This window comes from Podarcis cretensis (genome assembly GCF_951804945.1).
Source record: "Podarcis cretensis genome assembly, chromosome: 6".
NCBI lineage: Eukaryota > Metazoa > Chordata > Lepidosauria > Squamata > Lacertidae > Podarcis > Podarcis cretensis.
Window position 1 is genome coordinate 57,711,910 of NC_137175.1, and position 26,643 is coordinate 57,738,552.

The 26,643-nt window shown below is 41.1% G+C and overlaps 1 protein-coding gene across 6 annotated transcripts in view; it reads left to right on the top strand.

Moving 5' to 3' along the window:
* Positions 1-26,643, top strand: part of OSBPL9 (oxysterol binding protein like 9) — a 60,432-nt gene that overhangs the window by 12,279 nt on the left and 21,510 nt on the right. For 2 of the 6 annotated variants that reach the window (XM_079980304.1, XM_079980299.1), the window contains exons 2-8: positions 716-766; positions 6,634-6,712; positions 15,615-15,691; positions 20,640-20,735; positions 22,174-22,221; positions 24,514-24,543; positions 25,589-25,639. In XM_079980304.1, the coding sequence (XP_079836430.1) occupies positions 716-766; positions 6,634-6,712; positions 15,615-15,691; positions 20,640-20,735; positions 22,174-22,221; positions 24,514-24,543; positions 25,589-25,639 (432 nt within the window). Of the gene's footprint in view, positions 1-715; positions 767-6,633; positions 6,713-15,614; positions 15,692-17,204; positions 17,383-17,471; positions 17,618-20,639; positions 20,736-22,173; positions 22,222-24,513; positions 24,544-25,588; positions 25,640-26,643 lie in introns of those variants that run through there. The other 4 variants (XM_079980300.1, XM_079980301.1, XM_079980303.1 and 1 more) reach the window with 3 other exon arrangements.

Sequence of the window (26,643 nt, forward strand, 5' to 3'; positions counted from 1 at the left end):
GCCATAGTTAAAGCAAACCAAGGTTTGTAAGCCATTTAGCAAGCAATGGCTTCCTATTGTGGCTTGTTGGCAGTAAACAAACCATAGTTAAACTGCTAGGCAAGGTTTATACATATTGCTAATCCATTCATTTAAAGTTGCATGGGAACTGGGACAGTGTCATTTGGGGGCATTTTTATGGTATGTAGTGGGCTATAGGACAGCAGAAGCTAGTTTTAGGAGAACCCATAATTATTAAACAACAAATGGGGTGGATTACAGATGGACTAATAAAAAAGTAGAGGCATAATGGTGAGGTGTTAGGTAGCTTGACTCCTGCTCCGTAAAGACGCATGCAAGCAGGACTGGGAGGAGTTTATAGTGTTTTTGGGCTACCCACTTCATAATCATGAGAGTGGGCTTTGGAACAACTTATTTGTGCTCTTTAGTTTCTTCTTAGCGTCTTTCCTTGGAGAAGAGTAAGAAATTACTATTTTGGAGCCACTTTTCTGCTCAATAGATCTTTATGAGGCACTTATGTGATAAAAATTATCATACACAATCTGAGTGCCTCATATCTGTGGTCAATCTTATGGGTTAAGTAGATACCTTTCATTTTACATGTGTACATATTGTGAAGAATCACAAGACGGTGTGTAGATAGCAAGAGTATGGACAATTTTGAAGCATTTCCAGTGGTGAAATTTTATTTAGCTGACTTATTTTTCTATTTCAGTCAAAGGATAAGATGATGCGGGGATCACGCAGAGGCTGTGTTAGATTGAGGGTAAGTATCTGTTTTTATACATCTCTTAGATGTGTGCTGTGTGATATACTTGACAAACATTTTGCTAGCCCCTGAGATGGTTTTTGTTTTGTTCTGTCAGTGATCAATTAAAGACAAGGAACAAATTATATTTTCCTACCATATCTTAAATGCAATCTATATTTTCTTCATTACAAAATTCTTAGAGGTCTATACGCCTTTAAGATTGGAATTGAGGCAGGTTGCTGCCCATTTTATGACAGTTCTGTTTGTTTTTGTTCCAAATCGGCTAAAAAACTTATGGTGGTGATGTTAGTTTGACATTTCAGGCTTCTCAAGTTGTCTTTGGCATCACTGCACAGTTGTCCCTTTGAGGTATTGGCTGTTTTCAGGTTTTATTAGTAGTTGACAGCCATTTATGCTAGATGTTGGACTGAATTAAGATATGTATGTTTGTGTGTGTACGTATACAGTTGACGTGCAACTTGCCAGCTGAAATCACAAAAATTAAACATGCGTAAGGTGGAGAGCTTAAAAACTCTTTCTGCACTGGGTTTTCCCACTGTAGAAAGAGTTTTTAAGCACTCTGCCTTATCTACCAGACTCTGCTGAGCTGGCAGAGTTAACAGGGACTGCAGGAATGGAGAGAAGCATTGACTGGCTTCACAGTTTTCCCCACATTGTGATTTTAGCATAGTGCGCGCGCACACACGCGCACACACACACACATTATGATTCATGATATATAGCCAGGTCATATGGACTTCAAGCTGGTTTCGGATGATACATTGCCCATTGCCTAGATAAGGTCAAGGCCCATCTAGCTCATCCACCTAAGTCTCAGTAATGCAAGCCGGATCAGCCCGCTCATCCCAATCAAATTGTGAATGAGCATGGTTTTCTTATGGAGCGATCTGGCATAAGCAGCAGCAGCACCAGACCAGAGGGCTCAGGGATGGGGAGTTTCAGCTTTGTTCAATATTACAGGATAGAAGTTATATATGATAGCTGTGTTTTGTACATGCCTTTACTGTAATAGTTTGTAATTCATGTTAGCTTATTGCAAGATCTTAGGTCCAAATAGTCTGATTTTGGAAGTTGGTTTTTAACAAAGGGAAGAATTGTGTAGATTACCGGTACTTAAACAGTTTGTTTTATAGCTGATATTAAATTAATTTTGTCTCTGTCCTGAGCATATGTTAGCTTTTTGTAAAATTATGAATCCCCAAAAGGACATGGTAAAACCTTTTTATTTTTGTCAAGAGCATTTTAGGTAATAATTATATTTTCAAGCAGTTTTAAAATACAATGGTATACAGTGGTACCTTGGGTTAAGAACTTAATTCGTTCTGGAGGTCCATTCTTAACTTGAAACTGTAGTAAATAATTTGGGTGCTAATGTAATTAAGGCCTAACCATCTCTGGAATTTGGTAAGTCACCTGTGTGTATTTTGGAAATGGAACAGCAAAATGCTTTTTTTGTCATTTGTTGCAATATGGCTTTTCAAAATTCCTGATGTGCATACATTGTAAAAATAGCCTTTCACATACAATAAAACAGATTCCATATTGCAGTTTAAATTCCATACTGTAGTTTAAGATGTAATTTCTTGCTGCAAAATACTCAGTTGTCACAGTAGAATAATTTACAATAGTGACCTTAGTTGTAGCTCAATGGCTTCTCCATACTTTCACTTGACCCATATTTTGATTGTCTTGTGGACTAATTAATTCCCTGAGTCTGAGAGCTTTTCTCATTTTCCATGGTTGTGCCTTGCAAAAATCTTATCTTACTCACTGAATTGGATCTTAAAATCCAAAGGGAGATTTTGCCTAAACAATTCAGCAGGTAGGATCAATTTTTCACAAGGCACAGCTGGGGAATAACAAGAAAAGCTCTTGGACCCTGGGGAATTAATCTGTACACAGTATGATCAAAATATAGCCTTTTGATGTTGAGCATTCTGTGGTTCAGTCTTGTGCATGCTTACTTGAAAATATGTTCAAGTACGTTGGTGGGGCTTATTCCCAAGTAAGCGTGTATAGAAGTGCCTTAGGGTGCAGTCCTATATACACTTAGGAGTAAGCCCCAGGAGTTATAAAAATGGACTTGCAGACTGGACTGTTAATGTATTTAAAATGAAACATGTGGGAAATATTAGAAAAAATAAATGGAAATAAGTCCAGTTTTTCAATCGTCAGTGGATTTTGATGTGAAATCTTCTCATTCTGAATAATGTGAAGTGTCCCCCCCCTCGATAAATACTGTTCCATAACTAGAACATAATAGTGTGTAAGCACATAAGAACATTGATCTCTGCTGGATCAGGCCAATGGCTAATCTAGTCTTAACATCCTGTTCACACAATGGCTAACCAAATGCCTATGAGATACCCACAAACCAGGACCTTTCATCACTTGTACAACTTGTGGATACATTTTTCTCTGTCCTTCTGTAAGCTGCATCAAGCACTATCCATGCACTGATTGCCATGACTCTTGTGGCAGAATGTGGGTTATGTGTCGAGCCTGTGAGCCTGTACTGAATGATTTATATTAATTTCCTGCAGGCACAGATGATAGTTCAACCTGCTTTTGGAGATTGAGCAGCTTTGCAACTGAGAGGGCAGTCACTCATCCTTTTTGCACCTGTCATATTACACCTGCCACCCTCTTGCCACCGTTGCAACTTTTTTTAGACCTTATTGAATGGAATTGCCAGGAAGATAGTACCCATTGTGCCTCCCTATTCCATGGAAAATATATTCCCTGTTTTCACTTCTCTGGGACCCGAGAGCGCAGGATAGCTTTATAGGAGATCTTTCTGCTGCTGTGCATGGAACTTTTGTAGCCTTAGAGTACATAATGAGAGATGATGTTTATTTTTATAGTTCCTCCTTTTTATAAGTCCACCTTTCATTGTACTGATCCTTGGGTGGGTTACAATAAATGCCAACATAAAACAGAACGAGTCCACACCAATCGTATTCACTAAATCAATTTGTAATACAGCATGCAAATATACTCAAATAATAACTGGTCAGCCACTAGCCTTCACCTAAAGCTTCGGAGCAAAGAGGCATCTTTACCTGGAAATGAAAACTAAGTAATGTTGGTGCCAGATGCACCTTTGAGTGGAGGGCATTCCAGAGATGGGGTTCCACCATAGGTGTACTTTCCCAATGGTAGAACAACAGGAAGGATCCCTCCACTAATCTTAAAGTGCAGTAATGGAGAGAAAAGTGTTCCTTCAAAGATTTGGGCTCCCAGTCCAAATATGTTAGCTTCAACAGCTTAAATTGGGCTCAGAAATGTATAGGCAACCAGAGAAGGATCTTCATAATTGGTCCAACCTAGCAGTTCGAAAGCACCCCTGGGTGCAAGTAGATAAATAGGGACCGCTTACTAGCGGGAAGGTAAACGGCGTTTCCGTGTGCTGCGCTGGCTCGCCAGATGCAGCTTGTCACGCTGGCCACGTGACCCGGAAGTGTCTGCGGACAGCGCTGGCCCCCGGTCTCTTAAGTGAGATGGGTGCACAACCCTAGAGTCGGACACGACTGGCCCATACGGGCAGGGGTACCTTTACCTTTACCTAGTTCTAACTAAGGGATGCGGGTGGCACTGTGGGTTAAACCACAGAGCCTAGGACTTGTTGATCAGAAGGTCGGCGGTTCAAATCCCCGCGACGGGGTGAGCTTCCGTTGCTCAGCTCCTGCTCCTGCCAACCTAGCGGTTCAAAAGCACCTCAAAGTGCAAGTAGATAAATAGGTAACGTTCTGGCGGGAAGGTAAAGAGCGTTTCCATGCGTTGCTCTGGTTCACCAGAAGTGGCTTAGTCATGCTGGCTATGTGACCCGGAAGCTGTACGCCGGCTCCCTCAGCCAATAAAGTGAGATGAGCGCCGCAACCCCAGAGTTGGCCACGACTAGACCTAATGGTCAGGAGTCCCTTTACCTTTACCTAGTTCTAACTAGGTATACTACTCAACAACCTGGCAGCTGTATTCTGCACTTGTTGCAGCTAGGCCTGGGCGATGTATCAGTACATCGTCCAGGACAGGTCTGAGGGCCAGAGCATAATATACCTGGTGGTATATTGCAGTTGGGGCTTGCCTGCTGCCTGGCGCCTTACCTTCTCTGGCTGCCTCCTTTCTCCCTGAGCAGTGAATACCTTATGGTAAAGTGGGTGGTGAATTGTTTTGTGAACACCTTTCTCCCTTCAAAAAGTGGCCTCCTTTTTAGTGATGTGGTGGAGCGAGCAGTGGCAGTTTGGCTCCACCCCGGCACTTTGTGGGACTGACACTCCTTCCTTCTCTCTCCATGCCGGGCGCTGGCAGCAGAAGGAGCTGAGGCGATTTGGCTTCACCCCGACACAGAATAATGCTTCTTCCTTTTCAACATGATGATGTATTTTTATTTCACAATGTTTAGCTGGTGATACACTGCAATGTTGAAAAGCTGATATCACCCAGCCCTGGTGGTATCTTCCGAGCCATTTTCAAGGGTAGTCCCACATTATTTATTAATTAAATTTATATACTACCCTTCATCTGAAGATCACAGGGTGGTTTTAAAGCACATAGAGTGCATTGCAGTAATCTGATTGGGAGGTTACCAGAGCATGGGGCACTGTGGTAAAGCTATCACAGTCCAAGAGTGGCTGTAGCTTGAGAACCACTATTGCAGAAAAACACCCCTAGCTATGGAGAACACTTGGAGCTCTAATGCCAAAGCAGATCCAGGACCAACTCTGTATCTGTTCTTTCAAGGGGAATACAATCCTGTCCAGAACAGGCCATCTACCAAATTTCTGGACCTGAGAACAAGTAACCCATAATATCACCATCTTGTCAGGATTCAGTTTCAATTTATTGCCCTATTACTGCCTACAGGCAATAGTCCATCAACTATACAACTTCACCAGATTTAGAAAATAGGGATCTTATGCATAGTCATCTTCATATTGCTAACACTGCTTCCATCCCCACAGCACTGATAACCTCCCCCAGAAGCATCATATAGATCAGGAGTGGGAAACCTCCAGCCCATGGGTCAGTCTTGGTCCCTCAGGGGTTCCAGGTTAGCCAGTGAGGCCATTCCCCTCAAACCAAGCCTACTTTTCAATTGGCTGATGTCACTCATGACACCTGCTAATGGATGGGAGGGGTTCAGTTCTGCAAGCCTATGTTCAATAGTATGGAAGAACACGATGGAACTTTGTAGACCCTCTCAGCACGATTGCCTTACATTGCAATGTAAATTCTTTTTTGAAATTTATACACGATGGTGTTCTCAGGTACATGGAGCTGCATGACTTTATGCAAAAAGTAACAATAACAGTGTTGACTAATAATAAACGTTCCATCTTAAATAAATACTTTTATTACACCAGTCAAAATGTCTCAAAAGTAGTGTGCAAGCTTGGTATTTTCCAGGCTGATGAAGAGTCTTATGAAGAACTATTGAGAACTAAAAAGCTTGCCCATGAAAGCTGTGTGATATTTTGGTTGGCCTAATAAAGGCATTGCACTGATATGGATGATTATATAGGCACTCATAGCTCTGTTTCATAGATTGAATAGCAGAAATTCCCAGAGGCTTTCTTTAATTGTAAATTTATTTCCTTTATAGAATGCAAGTTTTTAAAGTGCAAAATTCCTTATCCTCTTATGCAAAAGCAAAACACACAGAAGAAAAATGCACATGGGGCTTTAACTAAAGAAGGAATAAAACTGGTTTTGTAAATTCCTCATTTAATTTTCAAGTATTGACTCTGGAAGCCTTGCAAAAATTTGTTCATGAATTTTGCATTCTGGTCGTGTAGCAATAGACTGCATGCTGCTGATGTCACTGCTCTGCCTTATCAGAATTTTTGCTCTTTGTTTCACAGGGAGCTGTGATTGGTATAGATGATGAGGACGACAGCACCTTCACAATAACTGTTGATCAGAAAACCTTCCATTTCCAGGGTGAGCTGAAAGAAGAGGATTTCTTATATTAGAATAAATCACAGAAAATTATATTGAATTACAGTTCAGTGAGCTAATTTTAAGCATTTTATAATCAGAACTGCATGAATCAATGTACAGGGAACATTCTGGAGTCAGGAGCACTGTGGGTTAGGCAGGGATTTATATCTGCAGTGTATACATATGTGCTAGAAAGGACGGTAGCTTTGGCAGGATCTGGAGATTAAAAATTTAAAGGATATATCAGTCAGGGGGGGAGAGAATAATGGGCTTTCGTTGATGGGTTTTGCTTGCAAAAAAAGCACCACCGATCTTTATTATCAAGATGTTCTGTTGTGCCTTTCTGCATGGAGAAAGCCACGAGATCGCGTGAGGTTGCAGCTTTTGTTGATATTGAACTTAAAGGCTTGAATATGTGAGGAGACCAGAGGGAGCAGATTTAAAGGTGGATTTTTGCTTCAGGATCTACAAGTTCTCATTCATTTCATCTCTATTTCTTTGTTCTTGTCTGCCAAACATCATTTTCCTGCTATTTTATCTTTTTATTCATATTTACAACTCCAATGCCATCTGTTACTGCTATGTTTCGTCATTGCATGCTATGGTTCACCAGTAGAAAGGGTAAGGTACTGTATTTTTCATTTGTACTTCTATATATTCCCTTAATTCCTTTTGAAATTCCTAATAAATGGTCTTTTTTTATAAAATGCTCCCATTTTTTTGGTTATCATCTTTCCTTTAAATTGTAATTTACTCTGCTGCTGACATCTGATATTTTTCTTTACTTTTCAGTGTCAGATGAGTTGCAGATAAAATGCTTTACTTGAAACAGTGAGAATTCAGTTGTAGAAATTAGATTCATGCTATTCTTTACTTAGTGTTTGTGAACTGCAAACTGTTGTGGTGGTTTATCTTCAGCACTATTATTTAGTACTGAGGATCCTAATATTCTGGCAAAGTATTCCTCAAATAGTTCCAGTGATAAACCTTACGCTCCAAATTGTGTATATGTTTATCCTCTGCTATGGTGTCTTAATGACTCTGCTGTCATGTGGCTTTTTAGTAGCTGCATTAAGCATCATTAATAATTTTTTACAGCTCCACACAAAAAGAGGACATATTCTTAACTTATTCTTGAGAGCAAACTAATTAATTGTTAATACAAACAGACCACATCACATGCATTCTTCAAAAAGTAGCAGCTGTATTGTGTATCGTGATGCAGATAAAGGGTGAAATCTGCAGTAGAAAACTGCAGCTATTAAAGGAATACCTTCTGCAGTTCTAATTTTGCAGCAGTCCTCTAGCTTTTGTGTTCGCTGCCTGCAGAAAGGAAAGCCTTGAGAGATAAACACCTTATAGCAGAACAAAGTAGTATTTAATAATGCTGCCTTTAAATAACATATTCATCTTACATGGTATCTAAAGGGTCTTGGCTTAATTCATTGAAATTTATTGTTTTCTATGATTTGGCATTTCTGCTGGCTTGTGTAGGTATTGAAGATGATGGTGCATTTTTTTAGAAGTAAATTATTTTAGATGGCAATCCATAGTTAGGAAATTGCTCTTATATGGATTAGTGGTTACTGATGTGTACTAGAAGTTACGAATATCAATGGTGCATTATCAATTTAAGACTGAATGTAAAATAAAATGCACATTAAAAAATCGTATCTGTATGCAACACATACAGTTTGTATGATGACATGCATCCTATGGAATGTAGCATTTTTATCAAATGTTGGTTCACTTTAGTATATTTACAAGAGCTGAGATTACAAGTACAGATTTATTCAGAGTATATGGCCAATGCTGATACTGAATATTGTGAGCCTTTATCAATGTAACGTTATGCCCAGTGTTCCTATTGTTGGGGTAGTCTCCCCCGTACTGAGGCAAGTGGAGAAGAGCTTTATGACAGGGGGCTTAGTGTGCATGTTACTGTTTCTGCACCACCAGGAAACTGCTGGATCAAGGTGCTGGTTAATACTGAATGCTTGCATTCACTGCATGTTCTAGTAGGCCCTTCCCCATAGTAAAATAATAATAATAAAATACTAACTTGCTTGAATCACAGTGCTTGCACATTATTTCAAGCGGCAGAAGAACTACTTAACATTTGAAAGTATGCATAGTATTTTATGCTGAATAAATGTAGAACTTTATGTCCTATGTACTTTGTTTTCTTGCTCTAACTTGTGAGGTCTTTGTTGTTGGAAATCATTCGGCCTTACTCATAAGCAGGAATGATGTAACTGTGCCTAACCAATTTTGTCACCTGAAAGTTTCTTTTTATTAGATAGTTGTGAATATAATTGGCCATTTGCGTGTTCAGACCCAGAGACCTCCCCCCTAAATAAAGACACATTTAACTCAAATTTTAGTTTGGTTTTTGGCAGAATTTAGGCCACAACTTTATTACAGAAAGTGAGTGGTTGTATAGGCTCTGGTTCAACTAGCTCCCTGCACCCTTGTAGGTAGCGCTGACCCAGAGCTCTATCATAGGTCAGCCAAGGGTGAACACCTGAGGTAGGCAGAAAGCCCGGGAACGGACTATGTCCACTCCCTAGATGCTCCCCTGGACTCAGGCACGGGAACAACCACCTTTTGGGGGTTGACCAAACCAAGTTGAGTCCCTAGATTCCTTTAATGGAATACCCTTCACATAGGGATGGCGAGACCGTTCTCCCATCCCTGTCACCTGAACCAGTGCCTATCCACAACCTTACAAGTTGTGACGATTTGCTACGTGGCAGGCAAAACCCAAATGGCAACAACCAGTCAGCCAAGTGGGGAAAATTCTTCCGTGCCCCTGTCCCAACGACAGATGACACACGATGGCATAGCAAGGTCAGTCGCAAAATATCCTAAATATAGGGAGAGGTGGGCAGGTGTTCCGATTCATGAGCCGAAAGAGGAAGCTCTGGGTCACGTGCATAGGCATATATAGGTCCCTTGATCTGTTTAGACTACACCCCATTGGCCAGATTAAACCCAGCCAGTGGCGTAGCGTGGGGGGTGCAGGGGGGGCCGGCCGCACCGGGCACAACATCTGGGGGTTAGGGTTAGGGGGCGCAAATCCACGGGTTAGGGGGCGCAAATTACTTGCCTTGCCCCGGGTGCTGACAACCCACGCTACGCCACTGAACCCAGCAACGAGGGACCTACCAATTGGTTGTTGTGGCTTGTCCAATATACCCACCCACAACACAGGAGGTCAGTCTCCAGGTCTCACCGCAACACGTGCCCTCTTTGAGGGAGGACAGGCTTTACTAGTGTTGGAGCGTCTAGCTGTCCTTTCTCAGTGCCTTCATTTGAATTTGATGGATTGGGGTAAACTGGAATAGGAACGAGAATTCTAGTCTCTTATCATAATGCCATTCCTTACCTGTACATCCTCCCTCCCTCACTACAACTGGAGCCAGATATGAGGGCCCGCTTGCTTTGCTAATCCTGGCCCTGCCTATGCCCAACTGAACACTACTTTTCTAATAAGAAAATGAAGAACACTTCATCCTTTGCTACGTTGTAATTTTTTTGTCTGAAAATACTTGTATGGCTTTTGAAATATGTTCTGATGTCATCCTCAAGAACCTTCCCTTATTTGGTTATATTGCGCCTTCAGATAGATAAAAGCTTGCATTTTTAGCACCATAACTAGTGCCACATTTGTCATTGGGTTTAAAGACGATCTTGTCTTCTCTGCAGATCCATTGGAGGTATGCTTTATAAATGTCACAGTTACTGATACATGATGGTCCATTGTTCAGTAACAGAGAAACCTTTATTCTGAGACAAAATTTCTGTTGATATTTGGAGGGATAAACTGAAGTAGAGAATCCTTGCAGTGAACTTAGTATACGTTAGGGATGAAGAACTCTGAAGGGGGCATATTATTTCAAGGGCAATCTGTTAGGAGCCATATGTGAGCAGTGGGTGGGAAAAGAGCTCAAAGTGCATAGGGACACATGAAATTAGACTACGGGTCACAGATTCCCACCCCTAACCTAAATCTCTGAAGTAATATTCTCAAATCTGAAATATATCCATTAAGCATAATATATTCACTAAATTTATCTTATTGTAATGTTAAATGTAGCCTGCCCACAGAAAATGGATCCTATACATATTTTTATACTGGAAACTTCTTTTTGGGAGGAGGTCTCCCTAATATTGCCTGCCTTTGTGCTTGCTGAGAGACCACACAACCCTCTCTTCACTTCTGAGTTGTGGCTAGATGTGGGACTTTTGCATTACCAAAGCATCAATATTCATGACATAGGAGGCATAGAATTGTTCTGTTTATAGAATCAGAATTGTTGAGTTGGAAGGCACCCTAAGAGTTATCTACTCCAACCCCCTGCAATGAAGACAGTGTCTATGAATCCTGTCCATATCCTCAAGCTATGCAAACTTTAAATAATCCACACACCAAGCAGTCCTCAATTATACATTCCCTGAATTTGTAATTGCTGTGGAAACCAAGGTGGAACAACTTTGTTCAGTGTTTCACAGCATAGTCACAGTGTACTACAAAGTAGTCCCTTTATCGCCATCATCCATTTATCCTCCTTTTAAAATAGTCCCTGAGAATTGCTCTTAGCAGCCATGCAACAGGCAGAAACCATAGCTAAAGCCTTTCTTGCAATGATGGGAGTTTCAGACATGTCAGTTAATGACATCAGGGGTCACCAGAGGAAGCATGTAAGTGAATGGCTAATGCAACAGCAGCCCTGCTTGGTAAGAGACAACTAGGGAAAACTGCTCTTTTTGGGGCAGGGGGTTTTAAATGTTTTCCTCCAGGAAGCTTAGAGCACAGGATAGCTTCTAATTATGTGTAAATTAGTTTTCTTCAGTTTCTTTCTGTGTTATTTTCCAAAAGCTGTCTTTAACTAAACAATTGTCTGCATGAAACGAAACTTCTCTTTGCCTATTCCTCCTGTACACTCATCATATTTACTCTGGTGGTTCTACTAATCATCCAGATTAGATTTGGGGACAATGCTGGTGATGAGTAAGAAAAGAGAGCAAGAAGTTCCAATGTTCTCACAGAAATTGTTCCATGCACATAATGATTTAAAGGTAAAGGTACCCCTGCCCGTACGGGCCAGTCTTGACAGACTCTAGGGTTGTGCGCCCATCTCACTCAAGAGGCCGGGGGCCAGCGCTGTCCGGAGACACTTCCGGGTCACGTGGCCAGCATGACATCGCTGCTCTGGCGAGCCAGAGCCGCACACGGAAACGCCGTTTACCTTCCCGCTGGTAAGCGGTCCCTATTTATCTACTTGCACCCGGAGGTGCTTTCGAACTGCTAGGTTGGCAGGCGCTGGGACCGAGCAGCGGGAGCGCACCCCGCCGCAGGGATTCGAACCGCCGACCTTTCAATCGGCAAGCCCTAGGCGCTGAGGCTTTAACCCACAGCACCACCTGCGTCCCTACAAAATGATTTAGTTGGATACAATTCCAAATGAGTTGATATTTTGGAAGGTTGCTGAGCATGCAATGGCTCGGTAACTTCAGGACCCATCATGTACTTTGTGCCTTTTGGCACAAACTAGGAGGCCTAGGATTTGCCGATCAGAAGGTCGGCGGTTCGAATCCCCGCGACGGGGTGAGCTGCCATTGCTCCGTCCCAGCTCCTGCCAACCTAGCAGTTTGAAAGCACATCAGAGTGCAAGTAGATAAATAGGTACCGCTCCAGTGGGAAGGTAAACGGCGTTTCCGTGCGCTGCTCTGTTTCGCCAGAAGCGGCTTAGTCATGCTGGCCAAATGACCCAGAAGTTGTATGCCAGCTCCCTCAGCCAATAAAGCGAGATGAGCGCCACAACCCCAGAGTCAGTCACGACTAGACCTAATGGTCAGGGGTCCCGTTACCTTTACCTTTAGGAGGCCTCTTAACTCAGATATGGTTCAGTAATGGAAATGATACTTTGATCATGGAGTAGTGTGCCTGTATGTTAATCCTCAGCATGGTGAATACCAATGGGCAAGTTTAAAATAATAAATATATATCCATTGTCCCAAATTGATATGTAGGGCTTAGGTGCTACTGCAAGAGTTCTCGATCATGACTCTCACACTACCTTGAGATGCAGCCTTTGTGCAGTTGCGGGCACTGGCGGGGGTTAAATGAGATGGCTTTTGAGTTGCTCTTTTCAGGATTGCTAACATTCATCACTTGATTGTGTGTCTGAAATTTTGATGATGATGCTGAGAAATCTATTGGGGTGGGGTAGATTTCCAGTCTGTGCCTGCAGATTCCTGGGAGGGAGGCCCCAGTGAGTAATGGTTGCTTATCTTTCCTGTGCCAAATTTGCAGCGTTTGCTCCTGTTTCCAATCCTGTTAAACAAGTATATGATGCTGCTGGGTGTCATCATTTCATCATCTGACTGACAAAAGAGCTCAGTATCACCACTTTTACATGCCCTAAGACCTGTATTATCTGTGTTTATTCAGTGGTTGGAACTAAAAGCAAGCATACTGAAACTAAATTTAGGAAGACCAAGAATCAGTACCTTTGACATAGGGATTAGTGGAACACTGGTTTATAATTAATAGAGATGAACCTCCATTAGTTAGTTAGTTGAAGTATATGTGGCTCTATTGTGGTACCTAGAAATCAGGGTTTTAATGGTGATTAGGTGCTCTTTTGTCCAACACTAGCCAATGAGAAAACTGCTACCCTTTTGGGTTGATTCAGACCTTGTAGTACTTATGCATGTCTTCATAATTTCTTACCTGGTCACAGTAACATATTTTACTATGGGGCTGTTGAAGTTTGTAATCTGCCCCCTCCTCCATGTGTGATATATATGTTTTAGTGTTGTTAGCCGCCCTGAGCCCGGCTTCGGCTGGGGAGGGCGGGATATAAATAAAATTTATTATTATTATTATTATTATTATTATTATTATTATTATGTTGTAACATGACTGTACTGACAGACATCCCACCCCTGCTCCATTTCATAGGCTGCCACTTGTGGAGATGGGGGAAGCTTGACATCATACTGACATAATATCAAAATTTTATCTCTAGTTGTTATGGTGCCAGAGGGAAAAATGAGCTGTGAATCATACCTCAGTTTTAATGCTTAGTTCTAGCTTGAGAAGGCTGCTGGCTCTTGGCAGTCTCTAGGGATTCGTGATGTTTATCTTGGTTTTGTGGGCCTGTTCTGTCTACAGTTCATCTATTCCCTCACTGGGTAATATGAACAACACTGTAATATTGCTTCCATAAATTGAACTGTCACTTAGCTACTACAAGGCTGCAATATTGATGCAGTACCGCAATAAAATATGCACTGATAATTAAAAGGCTAAACATACCAGGATAAATCTGAATATTTGCAGTAACGTAAATAGCTGCTTTGATGTAATTGCTATGGCAAATGTGAATGTAACATTTGTTTACAGCATTTTGAATCTACGTAGTTTACTGACTTTTGGACCCATCTGTGTGAACACTCATACACTGAGCTTCATGATCAAGCAGTGATTTGACCCTGTGAGCTTTGCAGGACCTAGATGTGTGTTGTCTTTTTATTAATTACATATATAAACCTAACAGTATTAGAAGCTGCTTTTAATATTGTAGCTGCTCCTGCTACTAAAGCTTATGCCAGAATAAACTTGTTAATCTTTAAAGTGCCATAGGACTTTGTTATAAGCAGACTAGTTTCAGGATGCTTGAAGTGTGACCACATCCTTCCCATAGAAGTGTGGGCAGTATTTAGGAGTACACCAAACTCCTTCCTGGCTCACATATCACATGCTGATTTTTTCAGTTTCTTGGCAGAGTATTGACCTACTTCATCTGTGAAACAGACAGCTGTGAATCTTTGAGTTAGGGTGACTGGACTGGAGGCAGGCCAATGTTTCAGCATCTTTGCTTGCTTAACTGTGATTCTTCCCCCAGATATCTATTGCACTGAGTGAGCTATTTTGATTACTATATCTGTGCTTGATTCACTGAATGAAAACAAAATTTCACCATTTGAATTATTGCCCACCTTTGCACTTTATTTACATACCCTTTTTTAAAAGACTTTTTATTGCTTAGAAGTGTGCAGATGTACTTCCAATAAACTCTGAAGATCCTATCAGTTTCAATTTTGACTCAGTTATCATTAAGAATAGCAGAATGTCAAAACCACAGAGGGCCTCAGCAAAGGAGGTACCTATAGTGCAGGACTTCTGATAGCATATTCATGCTGTACCTTCTCCACTTTCAGCTATTCCCAGACTGCAGCTTGTTTACTTTGTTCTGAGGCAGCTGTTACCTTCATAGTCCCACCTCTTAATCCGCATGAACTGGTCTGGAATCCATGTTTCTTTCATGCTAGATTTGTGATATCTTGAATGCCGGAGCTTGCTTTTTATGTATAGGATTTTTGGGATGCATTTAAAATGAAAGTAGAACTGCTGGAAATTACCATGTAAGTGAACTATGTAAAAACTAGCTCCATTCTCTAAAATAAGTAATATAATGTGGACTAGAAATATTATAGACAGGATGGGAGCATTGCAGCTGTCTGGCTGTCTTGTCATTTTATAAATGGAGGACCTTGAAGATGGCTTAAGATGGCTACAAGCACAAGTTGATAGCTATTGCTTGGGACATACTAGTATGGAATTGTGAATTATTTCAGTTTAACTAATATTCAGGAGTATTTCTACTGTAGTTGCCATTAAAAATGTGTTCGGATTTCAGTCAGGTACTTATTTTTCACAGTATCTTCAAACTTTCTCATTAGCTATAATGTAGGCTTGTCTCTCAGCAAGCAATTTTCATTTGATTAGCTTTGCTTAACTAACAGGACATTTTATTACTGACCTGGGATTGGTTTAAGTTTCCAGTTGTTTCTTTAAGGCCACTTAAGTATATTTTTAATACTCTTCCAGCTCGAGATGCTGATGAGAGAGAGAAATGGATTCATGCTTTAGAGGAAACCATCCTTCGTCATACTCTTCAGCTTCAGGTGCGTTAGTCGGTTTATGTTCTGCATAATACCTGTATAAAATGTAATCCATACTAATCTCTATTCCATGAGTGTAGATTTGTTCTTACATTTATTGTGAAATTAAACCATATGTCATGTCTCCATCTTGCAAATATAGCACCTCAGTTGATAAATTTTACATTTATTATTGCCGGTCTGTGAATGAGAAACCTTTGTAACTGAACTGGAGATCTAAGAATACAATGACGGGAAGAGTCCTGTGATGATTGTTATGTGGACTCTACTCAACGACCTGTTCGCAGTTTTAATTTCTATTTTCTTTACCTGAAACAAAGCCTTGGATTTAAAAAATAACATAGAATGGAGGCAATGTTAAGATCATTACAGGAATCTTCAAGTCACTGCACCTCTGGATCTCCAGTTCATCCAAATAATGAACCTGTACTCTTTGCCAAAATTCTTGCTTATCAAGCATTGCATATGGTAGCATACAAAGAACACTGAACTATACAGAAACATATCCCAACTCCTGTGTTTTTGTAGTGCATAATGATGGAGAAATTAGTGCTGTCTGCATATTGGCAGAAGGGGAAAGGGAACCAAACAAAACTAAACCTGCATATTCTTGCTTTGAAGCCTTTGCTATGTAAATATTCCTCCTGAGAATATTAGCCACTCCAAGGTGCTATCACAGAAAGGGATTGCTTTGGAGACACTGGCACCAACTATGGAGAACAGCAGGTGCACTTTAATATTGAAGCTATTGAGCAAATGCAGAGGCACAACTGTCTAATATTAATGGGCATCAATCATAGTGACGTTTCAAGTGAGAAACGTCTGAAAATGGCAGCTTGGTAATGAAGCATGCTTTACTTGGGCTTAAGCTGCATTCAGGCCAGGTGATGTTTTCTGCTCCCCTTCCTTCTCATGGCTGCTCCGTGTGTCGCCCCCCCTCAAAAGGTGCTGGAAATCGGGGGAACTAGATTTTCCTATGGCCTCAGCCCCGCCTCATGCTATGGTGAAGATTCCTTTGACAGGGGCGGCTTTCCAGACTGTGTAAGGGGCTGCTGGGCGGAAAACCCCCGATGCGCAGAGTGGAGTTGGTCTTAGCCTGGATCCACGCCAGTGATACCTAGTTCCAAATAGTCAGGATTCGCAGCCCTAGCCTTGCAAAGGTTCTTAACTGCGTTTAGTATTCTGCAGAAACTGTGTACACGCTACGCTTAAACGTGGTGAAGGACAGTGAGCTACAGAAATCTAGGCGGATGCGAAAAGTTAGTCTTAGCATCTTAGCCATGCCTGCTCAGAAGTAAGTCCGCTCGTAGGTAAAACGGGGGTCAGGATTGCGAAATGGAAAAGAGCGATCAGCGCTGTAGCCAATAACAAGAAAGCTGCCGGAGGCATTTCAGATGATGCAAGAAGGCAGGGGGCGGGTGAAATATCCGGATGAGCCCGTGTCCTCCGTGGCGCTGCGCGTGAGGTTAGACTCCAAGCAGCCCACTGGGTAGTCAGTCGGTGCTGCGGCTTCCAAGGCAGCTCCCCTTCCAATCAGGGCTTCCTTTCAGCGCGTGGCGATTTGGTTTTCCTGCCCCGATTGCAGCCTTGCTGGGTGGAGGCTACCGCTGAAGGCGGGAGATTCGCGGGACGAAGGATGCCCTCGAGAGAAAGCGGGAGGAAGCCGGCGGCGCCGGCTGGAAGGAAGCCGCCCGGTGTGTATGGCTATTATGCGTCCCCCTCTCAGTCGGTGCGCGGGGCGGGGGAGAGGAAAGGGCCGGGCTGAGAGGCACCTGACCCGCAGCCAATCGGGAGCCGCCCCGGTGCGAAGGAGAGGCTCGCTGCTTGCGAGCGGCGGGCTGGCGACGCGGCTTCCCTGCGGGCAGGGGGCCCAGCCGACGACAGACCCCGCCCGGCAGCGTGCCCGGGAGGGGAGGAAGCATGGCTTGCGTGAGTACGGCCGGGCGTTGGGGCGGCGCAGCGTCGACATTGGCAGGAGGGGGCGCCCTCGATCTCCGTCGGCCTGCGCTTACGGAGGCCTACCCGGACGCCTGGGTTCTGTGGTCGACCCCGTGTATAATCGGGGTGGGTGGGGAGGAGAGGGTGCGTGCTGCGAATCCCGCGGCCCTGAACCTGTACCTGCAGCCGGGGCCGGGGATCGCACGCAGCAGCTCTAGCCATTGATCGCTGGAGAGGAAGAGCGCGGCGCTTGTGTGCGCGCTACACCATGGGGCGCATTCACCCCCCCCCCCCCCCAGCAGCTCTGCCTGATTTCAGTCCGGCAGGCTCCATTGTCTGCCATTGGTGGAAGTGGCTAATTACTGTCACTGACTTTGCTGTTTAAAAACAAGCAGTTCCAGTTTGATCATCTCGACCGTGATATAGGAGATCGTTTCTAAAACCCACTCGATGGTTAGCCTAGTTCGTATTTCGGCTGCAGGAAACTTAGTTTTCATTTCTTCACATCCCATTGAAATCAGCTTCTTTCACAGTATGTAGGTTTGAGTTACATTGTATTTAGAAAAGGATTTCTATACCGCTGTGTCATAGAACATCAAGGTAGTGTACACTGTTAAAGCATACAACATTATTCAAATAAGAAGACATACTGAAATGCATGTTACTTCCAAGAGGTCATAGAAACTTGGTCCTGTAGCTCAGAATGGACATGGAAGCCAATCTCTCCCGGTGATTAGATATGCTTCCCACAACTAAAGGATCTTGTGATCCTTCGTTCCTTCAGCATATGCCCAACATGTTTCCATGACTCTCTGGAAAGTGGGTGTATTTCTTTGCAGATTAGGAAAATTGGTACTAGAAACAATGGCCAGAGGGTAGGCACTACAGTTGATGTGTAGACCCTGATATTTTTCTAAAGAATTTCAAGAGCCAAATACTTGCTGGTGAAGCAACGTTGGGCAGGTAGCATTTGTAGTGTATTTCTTGTAGTGGTCATGCTATGTCCTAAATGTTACATAATGTGGGGCAAACATCCCAGTTCATTTTAAGGATCATTCAGACTTCTACAGGAAATAACAAGGATCACATATCTAACAAGGATCACATACCTTTAGGCATTTCACAGGAAGGAAAGAGTAACAAATGTACAGGATGCCCAAAGGGACTCAAGCACTGTTCTGTGGCCATTTTGATCATTCAGTGTGCACTTCTGTGGTACTTCAGAGGGAATTTATGCATTTCAGAGGTCACAATCGGCTCTCATGTTCTGAGTGAGCTTATAAGGCCTCTTTTATATAACCTGGCCAGGTAGAAATGCTTTCTGATGAAAGCTGAGGTACTTAAATAGCCTAGTAATCATACTAGTTTAAAAAGGAATGTAGTGCAGAACTTGTAACATAATGCTAATAGCTTAATTACTTTTTTAATACCTCTAAGACTTGAGTATATTTAACTTCGTTTTCATTGGAAATAATGCAAATGCTCACTGAAATACATAAAATGTAAATGAGTTAACTAACATTTAAAACTGAATGAAGTTTGTAGCATTTTATGTCATTTACATGCATGTGATAGATAGCTATGATAGAAGCACTGCACGTATTTCACTAGAGGTCACATTATTGTGGAAACAGATGCAGGGAAGTGAAAGAGTGACAGTTTGGATTCTGTTAGGAATCTTCTGTTCCTCAAATATTTTTTGTTAAAGTATGCGTCTTCTAAAATTGCTTCTCTTAAAAGTGGAGGTTGCTTAGCATTTAAAACACCTACGCTATAGCTTTTAAATTGTGAGAATTGAAGACATAATGAATTTCTGTTTGTCTACTTCTCATCCGCAATCATAAAACCTAGAAATTTTAAACACCCTCCATGTAATTCCTAACAAGGGATCTTGACATAGTGAATTATAGATTTACATGTATCAGTTCATGTGCTTGATGTTCTGTCCAAAGTGTGCCTTTCTAGTTGGCAATAACTTTTTAAGCCTTATATCCATTTCGGAAGGGACGTAGGTGGCGCTGTGGTCTAAACCACTGAGCCTCTTGGGCTTGCCGATCAGAAGGTCAGCGGTTCAAATCCCCGCGATGGGCTGAGCTCCCGTTGCTTGGGACCAGCTTCTGCCAATCTAGCAGTTCAAAAGCACACCCAAAGTGCAAGTAGATAAATAGGTACCGCTCTGCGGGAAGGTAAACGGTGTTTCTGTGTGCTCAGGTTTTGGTGTTCCATTGTGACAGAAGGGGCTTAGTCATGTTGGCCACATGACCTGGAAAAACTGTCTGTGGACAAACACTGGCTCCCTCAGCCTGTAGAGCGAGATGAGCGCTGCAACCCCAGAGTCGTCTGCGACTGGACTTAAGTGTCAGGGGTCCTTTACCTTTACCTTTTTATCCATTTTGGAGGAGGATAAGAGAGGCTGTTTAAATGAAGTAAATGAAAAAGCAGGAAAAAAGCAGAGGTGTGGAAATACCCTTTCTTCTTTATTCATCTGTGGTCACAATCCAGTGTAGATTTTCAGCACAGTCTTGTGTGTGTTTATCCTGGGGATATGATCTATTGAACACTGCGGGACTTCTTTCAGAGTAAACACGTATAGGCTTGAACAGTTGAGCTGCTCTGGATTGTTGCTTCTATTTCTATTATTTGAGAATTCATTTGTAAGGCCTGGTTTTACAAGGAAACTTTAGTTGGGAGAGTATTGGATGCTTCACCTTAGTAACAAGTTTGCTGTGATGTGGCTTACATAGCAAAATAGTTAACCTCACAGGAACATAATATTTAGGCTTTAGAATAGTGCTAGGAGACCCCTAGTCCTCGCAGTGAGTTAATCATTTCACTATGCTGACATATATCTGTAGGAATAATATAATGTTCTAGCCTTTTTCATTCTTTAAAGTGTATCTAGGCAGGTTATTCCATGGTTTTGAAATTTGCCCAGTTCAATCTTGCAGCTAATGAGGTGCTGTTCTGTGTGTTCTGTAAATATGTTCAAATGTAATGCATTTCTCTTACATAGGGTGTGGATCCTGGATTTGTTCCCAGTGTCCAAGATTTTGATAAAAAACTTACAGAAGCTGATGCTTATCTACAAATTTTGATAGACCAATTGAAGGTATGTTGAACTTGCTATTGTAACCGGACTTACAATAATCTAGTAAAGATGCACTTTGATTTCTCCCTAACCTCCATGGTATAAATGGGTTATGAAAGATTGTCATCATTGAAGCTCATTGATCCATGTTTTCGCTAAGTAGTTAGATGGGTTTCAGAAATTTAACAGCAGTTCCTGCTAAAAGACTATAGGGCGGGCATGTCCAAAGTCCATTTTGGGGGCATAATCCGGCCTGCCAGTCGGTTTAATCCGGCTCCTGTGGTAGTTTATTTCCTGGGGTAAAATCCTAACTAAACTTAAAAAACCCCTCAATAACTTCAATCCTTAAAAAAGGTTAACAAGTTTGGTTGGCTCTTTGGTTGGCCCTCACGGGCCTTCACTTCATCAAATCTGGCCCTTTTTGAAAAAAGTTTGGACACCACTGGCTAGGGAGTCTGGATGAAGATTTCAGTATTCAAGTTCTTCATTCCTAACTTGTTCCTTAGAACAGTGAAACTAAGCTAGGAGCGATAAGTAGCTTGAATACAATCTAATTTGTGTCGTGCAATCTTTAAATTGTACAATACTGAATTAAAACTAAAAATCAGGCAAAACCTAAAATTTCCCAGTCATCTATGACACAAGTCAACTGTAGAGACTTGGATCACAAGCATACTTGAAATGGTTTCAGTTTTTTGGTTTTTTTGTACTGTTTATTATATATATTAGGAGAGGGAGAGAGTAAATGTTGCCCTTGTGATTTATCCTTGATATGTTTAACATATTTAATCTTTGAAATGGGGTAAGCATTTGAGAAGTAAAAATATGTGCAAGAGAGGTTCTGTTTTGCATGCCTTGAAGGCTTAAAGCTTATTCAATCATTTACAGAGTGGTGGCTAGCCTGTAACCTTCTAGATGCTGTTGGATTCCAACTGGCACCATCCCTGATCTTTGGCCATGCTGGCTGGAACTGAAGGGAATTATCATTGAACTCCATCTGGAGGGACACAGAGTCTCCATCTCTGCTTTACATGCAGCACATTATTTTGTGTTGTAAAGAAACTGTCTAAAGATCTTTAGCTCAGACATTATATTGACTGGAAACAGATAATTAAGGAGACAGAAACAACAGAACGCAGAACAATTTTAAGCACTTTCTTTGGCTTTTTTAAAATGTAATTCTGCAATCATAAAGAAGCCCCCATCCCCTCCAAATAGTTTCATGTTTGGGTTAAAGACAAAACATCTTTCCTGACTTAGTATGTGATATTGATTATTATTTTTGTGTGAAATACTGGTGATTAAGACCACTGGTAATTTAAACATGTTTCTGGTAAGATGGAATCAAATGATCAGCAGACTCTGGATTTTTAAAAAATAAATAAATAAATTGCTATCCTGTTTGCATTTTAAAAGCTTTACTAGCAATGTTTGATACTGTGTGCCTTTTTCTTTTTAGCTCTTTGATGAAAAGCTTCAGAACTGCAAAGATGACGAACAGAGAAAAGCAAGTATACTTTTTATATAGATGTTGCTTCTTCCTCTCCCTGAAGTTCACTTTTCAGCCTTCCTGTAATTGTCTAAAATGCAATTTAAGCACTCCTTTTATATACAGCTGATAACTAGCATTGAGCGTTGCTTTATAGATTTTTATTTTTTTTAGTTGTTGGGACGGAAAACACTTGTAATAATAATTGCTAACAGGTCTTCAATTGTTCCATTACAGTGGAATATAATTAAAAAGATGAAAACAAGCTTGGAGAGCCATAGAAAAGGTTTTATCCTTTTATTTCAATAAGTTTCATGCTGCAGTTGTTTTAAATATTTTCTCTCTGTGAGCTTCCTGGAGAAGTCAGTTATTGGAAGTTCAGTTAGCAATGCCTTGTGCCCCACTCACTTTTCATGAACTATTGTACCATTAGCATAGTTCATAGGGCTTAATGAAATATGTAATGTAAGGATGAAATAAGGAGCATAAAATGACAAGGCGTCTGACTGTTAACCAGAAGGTTGTTGGTTGCAGTGGGTTTGACTAGATGCCCCTTGGGGTCCCTTCCAGCTCTACATTTCTATGATTCTACACATGTCAGGTAAAATTATATATCCAATTCGAATAAAATTAAGTTCACGCTTTAGTCAATTATTGAGAAGTAATTGGGCCTCTCTTTGCAATAACTTCCAGCACTGTTAGAATGATTCTAAACCAACTAGCCATGTAGCTGGCTTTTTGTGTTCTAGAACAGGGTAATTTGCTAACTGTACTTCATATTTTAGATTGTAATCTAGCACTTGGCACTGTCTTATCATTATACAATCTTGCCGCTGGGGTGTGACCTTGTACTTGTTTGGCCTCTAGTCTTAATTTGTTGTAATGGCAGATTAGTGTTGCAACGGATGAGCTGTTTTCTTCCTGATTTGTTCTGGCATTCAGTATTTTAAAGCTGCTTCCTCTCATGCAGAAGGAAGAGGTTCCAGTTACACTCACCCCAAAGTATTTCTTTAAAATCAGCATGATACTATTATTATTATTATTTACCCTGCCCCTCTGGGTTGCCCCAGCCATTCCAGGCGGCTAACAACTTCAGTAATGCTAGACATTTTCTGATTAAGCAATAAGGTAGTTATTTCCCCTGACTCAAGACAACTAGCAGCTGCTTCCTGTAGAAATGTAGTTTAAAGAAATGTTACTGGAAACCATGACATCACTTCTCTTTTCCTTTTAATCTTTATGGAAAGCTGTGTCGAAAGTGTCACATTTATAGACCCTGTAGAAAAATAGATGCCACAAGAGGACAACACATAATGCTAAGCCAATGATATAGAGCGAACTGCAGATTCCTAGAGGGGATCACAGCTGCTGCACTCCTACCCTAGTTCTCCTCCTGCTGCTGCACTACCCAGAGCTAAATCATGATTTGGATTAGTGTGTCACTTATAGTTTATCTTTCTTCAGACAAACCTGAGCTTTGACCAAAGTTTGTTTTTGGTCTACATAGATGGGGAAAAGGCAGACTTGAGTCTTCACTGTATTGGACAAGTGTGAGGCAGTTTGAAACAAACTATGACAATTAACAATATGAAGATGAATCACCGCTGTCTGAACAATTCTGTACTTGCCTGATTTCACACACAAGTATAGGAATACAGTGTCTGAACTGATTCAAATGCAAATATATCACTTTCAGTTGGGATAAATGTGGAATGAAGATTAAATTTTCTGGATGAACATGTTTCAGTTGAAGCCGCCTTGTACAGTACTTGCTTTCAAGCTTTCTCTTTAGACTATTTATCTGCAGGGTGGGATGGGAATGTAAACCAAGCATTAATAATCTTTGGTTGTTCAGCAGGGCACGGTTTAACAGTGCATCATGCTAGAAAAAGCACCACCCTTACAATTTGCACAACACACCCTTTGCTTAAAGTGGTCTTCTAGTGCTGTTGGGCAACTCTTTTCTAAAGCAAATTGCATTCCTGGTACTCTTTTAATTATCTAGAAATGGTTGCAAAGTGGTCACAGTGTAATAATGGAATATGTCTGGTTTGATTGCAGTAAGGATCCTGTTGTTTTCATTCAGCAGGATCTCAGGTGCAAGAGGCAGCGAAGACATTTTCCCTCGATCTTGGAGAGCTGTTGGAGTAGACAATGCTTAGTCTATATAGCTCTGCACAGTGCTGCTTCATATATTAAGCTTATATTTTATGTGAACGTTTTAAATAAACAATAACTAACAAGAAGCAATCTTGAAGATGAGTAACTTCACATTGCTAAAGACCTTGCTTTTCTTTTCTTTTGGTCCAGAAGATTGAAGACCTCAAAGAAACAACCAGTGTAAGTATGTGTTTAATCATTACATATTTTAAAGCAACTCAAGGGCTTGGCTTGGATCTTTAATTCCTCTTTAGCTACTTGCTCTGCTGACAGGCACTTAGAATGGAATGGTGGGAGATCAGTTGCCCCCCAATCTCCCAAGTGGCCTGCTGGCAAATGCAGAGAACCTGCTTCTCCTTATGCCACCTAATTAGAGGAGGGGGAATGAATTGTACCATATGTTCAGGAGGGAGGGGTCATCCTCTCACTTCTGTGGTCCAAATTATCTTCATATTTGTCTTTTGATGGAAATGGAGATTGAGACTGTGGCCTACAATTATGTTCCGTGTTTATATTAAATAGAAAATATAGTAGTGTTTTAGAATATTTTTATGCTTGATGGTAACCTGCTTAACAGTCAGGTCTGTGAAAGCATGACACAAAATAACTTGACACATTTACTAGTCCTGTTGCTTTTTGGAGTATATATTTTATTGTATTTTCATAACTTAATGATAAAATCTGAGCAACAAAAGCAGCTCTAATCCTTCTGTTGTGAAGGTATTGTTTAGGTATTTTCAACTTGGTGCCCTCCAGATATTTTGAGCTACAGCTCCCATTATCCCAGGGGGTTGGGGCCAGGGAGAGCTTTTGTCCAAAACCTTTGCAGGGCACCGGTGCCTAGGCTGGTTTAGACAATATCTTGCTTGTGCAATAATCTGCAGGATGTCAGTTAACTTTAAAGTTAACTGCTCTTAGAAAAAGAAGTAGCTTCTTTCACCCATCAAATGTTCTTTCCCAGTGTGGCTTTAGCTGTATAAATTGGGGAAATAATGATCCATTAAAACTATTAGCAAAATAGTTACTGATTTTCTCCACCCTGTTCACTCATTCGAGTGCAGAAATGTTATCATAAATGAATTCTTACAAGATATCTATGGCAAATAAGTACTAAACTGATAATGAACATACTAACCAAAGGAAGTACTTTGCTTCCTTAACACTCTATTCTAAGCAGTAAAAGTTTTGTAGAAATACTAACATGTTTATTTTTGCCCCCCCTTAGAGCATGGTTGAATCAATAAAACACTGCATTGTGTTGCTGCAGATTGCTAAAGTAAGTATCTCTGTTGGAAAATACAAAAAAAAGTGTTTGCAGTATAATGTTTTCTGGAAGAAATTGTTCTGTGCTATTATATTGTAGAGGCATTGAACCATCAAAGTTAATAAGAATTGGAAGGTATAGATATATGTACATTTATATGACTTGATTATTTCCCCTCCTGTTGTATTCTGTAGGTAGATTGATAAATACTGTAAGTAGATTGCCAGGAGTATATGAATGTACATTGTATAAGTTATACAATGCATACAATAGCATACTCAGTGCTGTGCCATTCTTCATATTAAAGTGGTGATCATACTGACCTATTGATCCTGACAAAGTGGTGTTTACCATAATCTCAAATGTTGTGACTGTGCTCTTCATGCTTTGTTTGAGCATACATAAAAACAGATTCTTTATGTCAGTGCCTACATTGGTTTGATTACTTTTGGTGTTTTAAACATTCACAAGCAACTATTTCGTGGAAGCCCCCAGGTTGGAAGTATGGTGAAACAAATGTTTAAAAAAGCGCTCTGCTAGGTTGTACATGAACAGTATAAATAACAGAATTATAGTCTATTAAAGATTGATCTTGAAATTTGATGGTGCTTGTGCCTTCAAAAACTCATCTTGAATATCAGTGTCTGACAATTGAGTTAAAACATGTCCTCCTTTAACAATGGGCCTTGGATAGAGAATTGATAAAATGGAGCAATTGTTGGCATGAAAAGATATTGCATATGTATGGTTAAAGCCCTTACTCACCAAATGGGTTTGCATGTACTAATCTACTCTAAAATTTTGGATTTATTCTCTAATCTTAATAGGCCTAATAATTCCTAACCTATAGCACTGAAGTTCCTGCCATATCAGAAGTGAAAAACCCACTAAGTTTTTCTGGGCATCTTAAAATCCTAATCGTAAACTGGATTATGGAACTTTTATACATGATCAAAGAAGGTGAGCCCCAGTGCGCTTGTGCTATAGTACAACATTGTAACAGGTTTCTCCAAAGA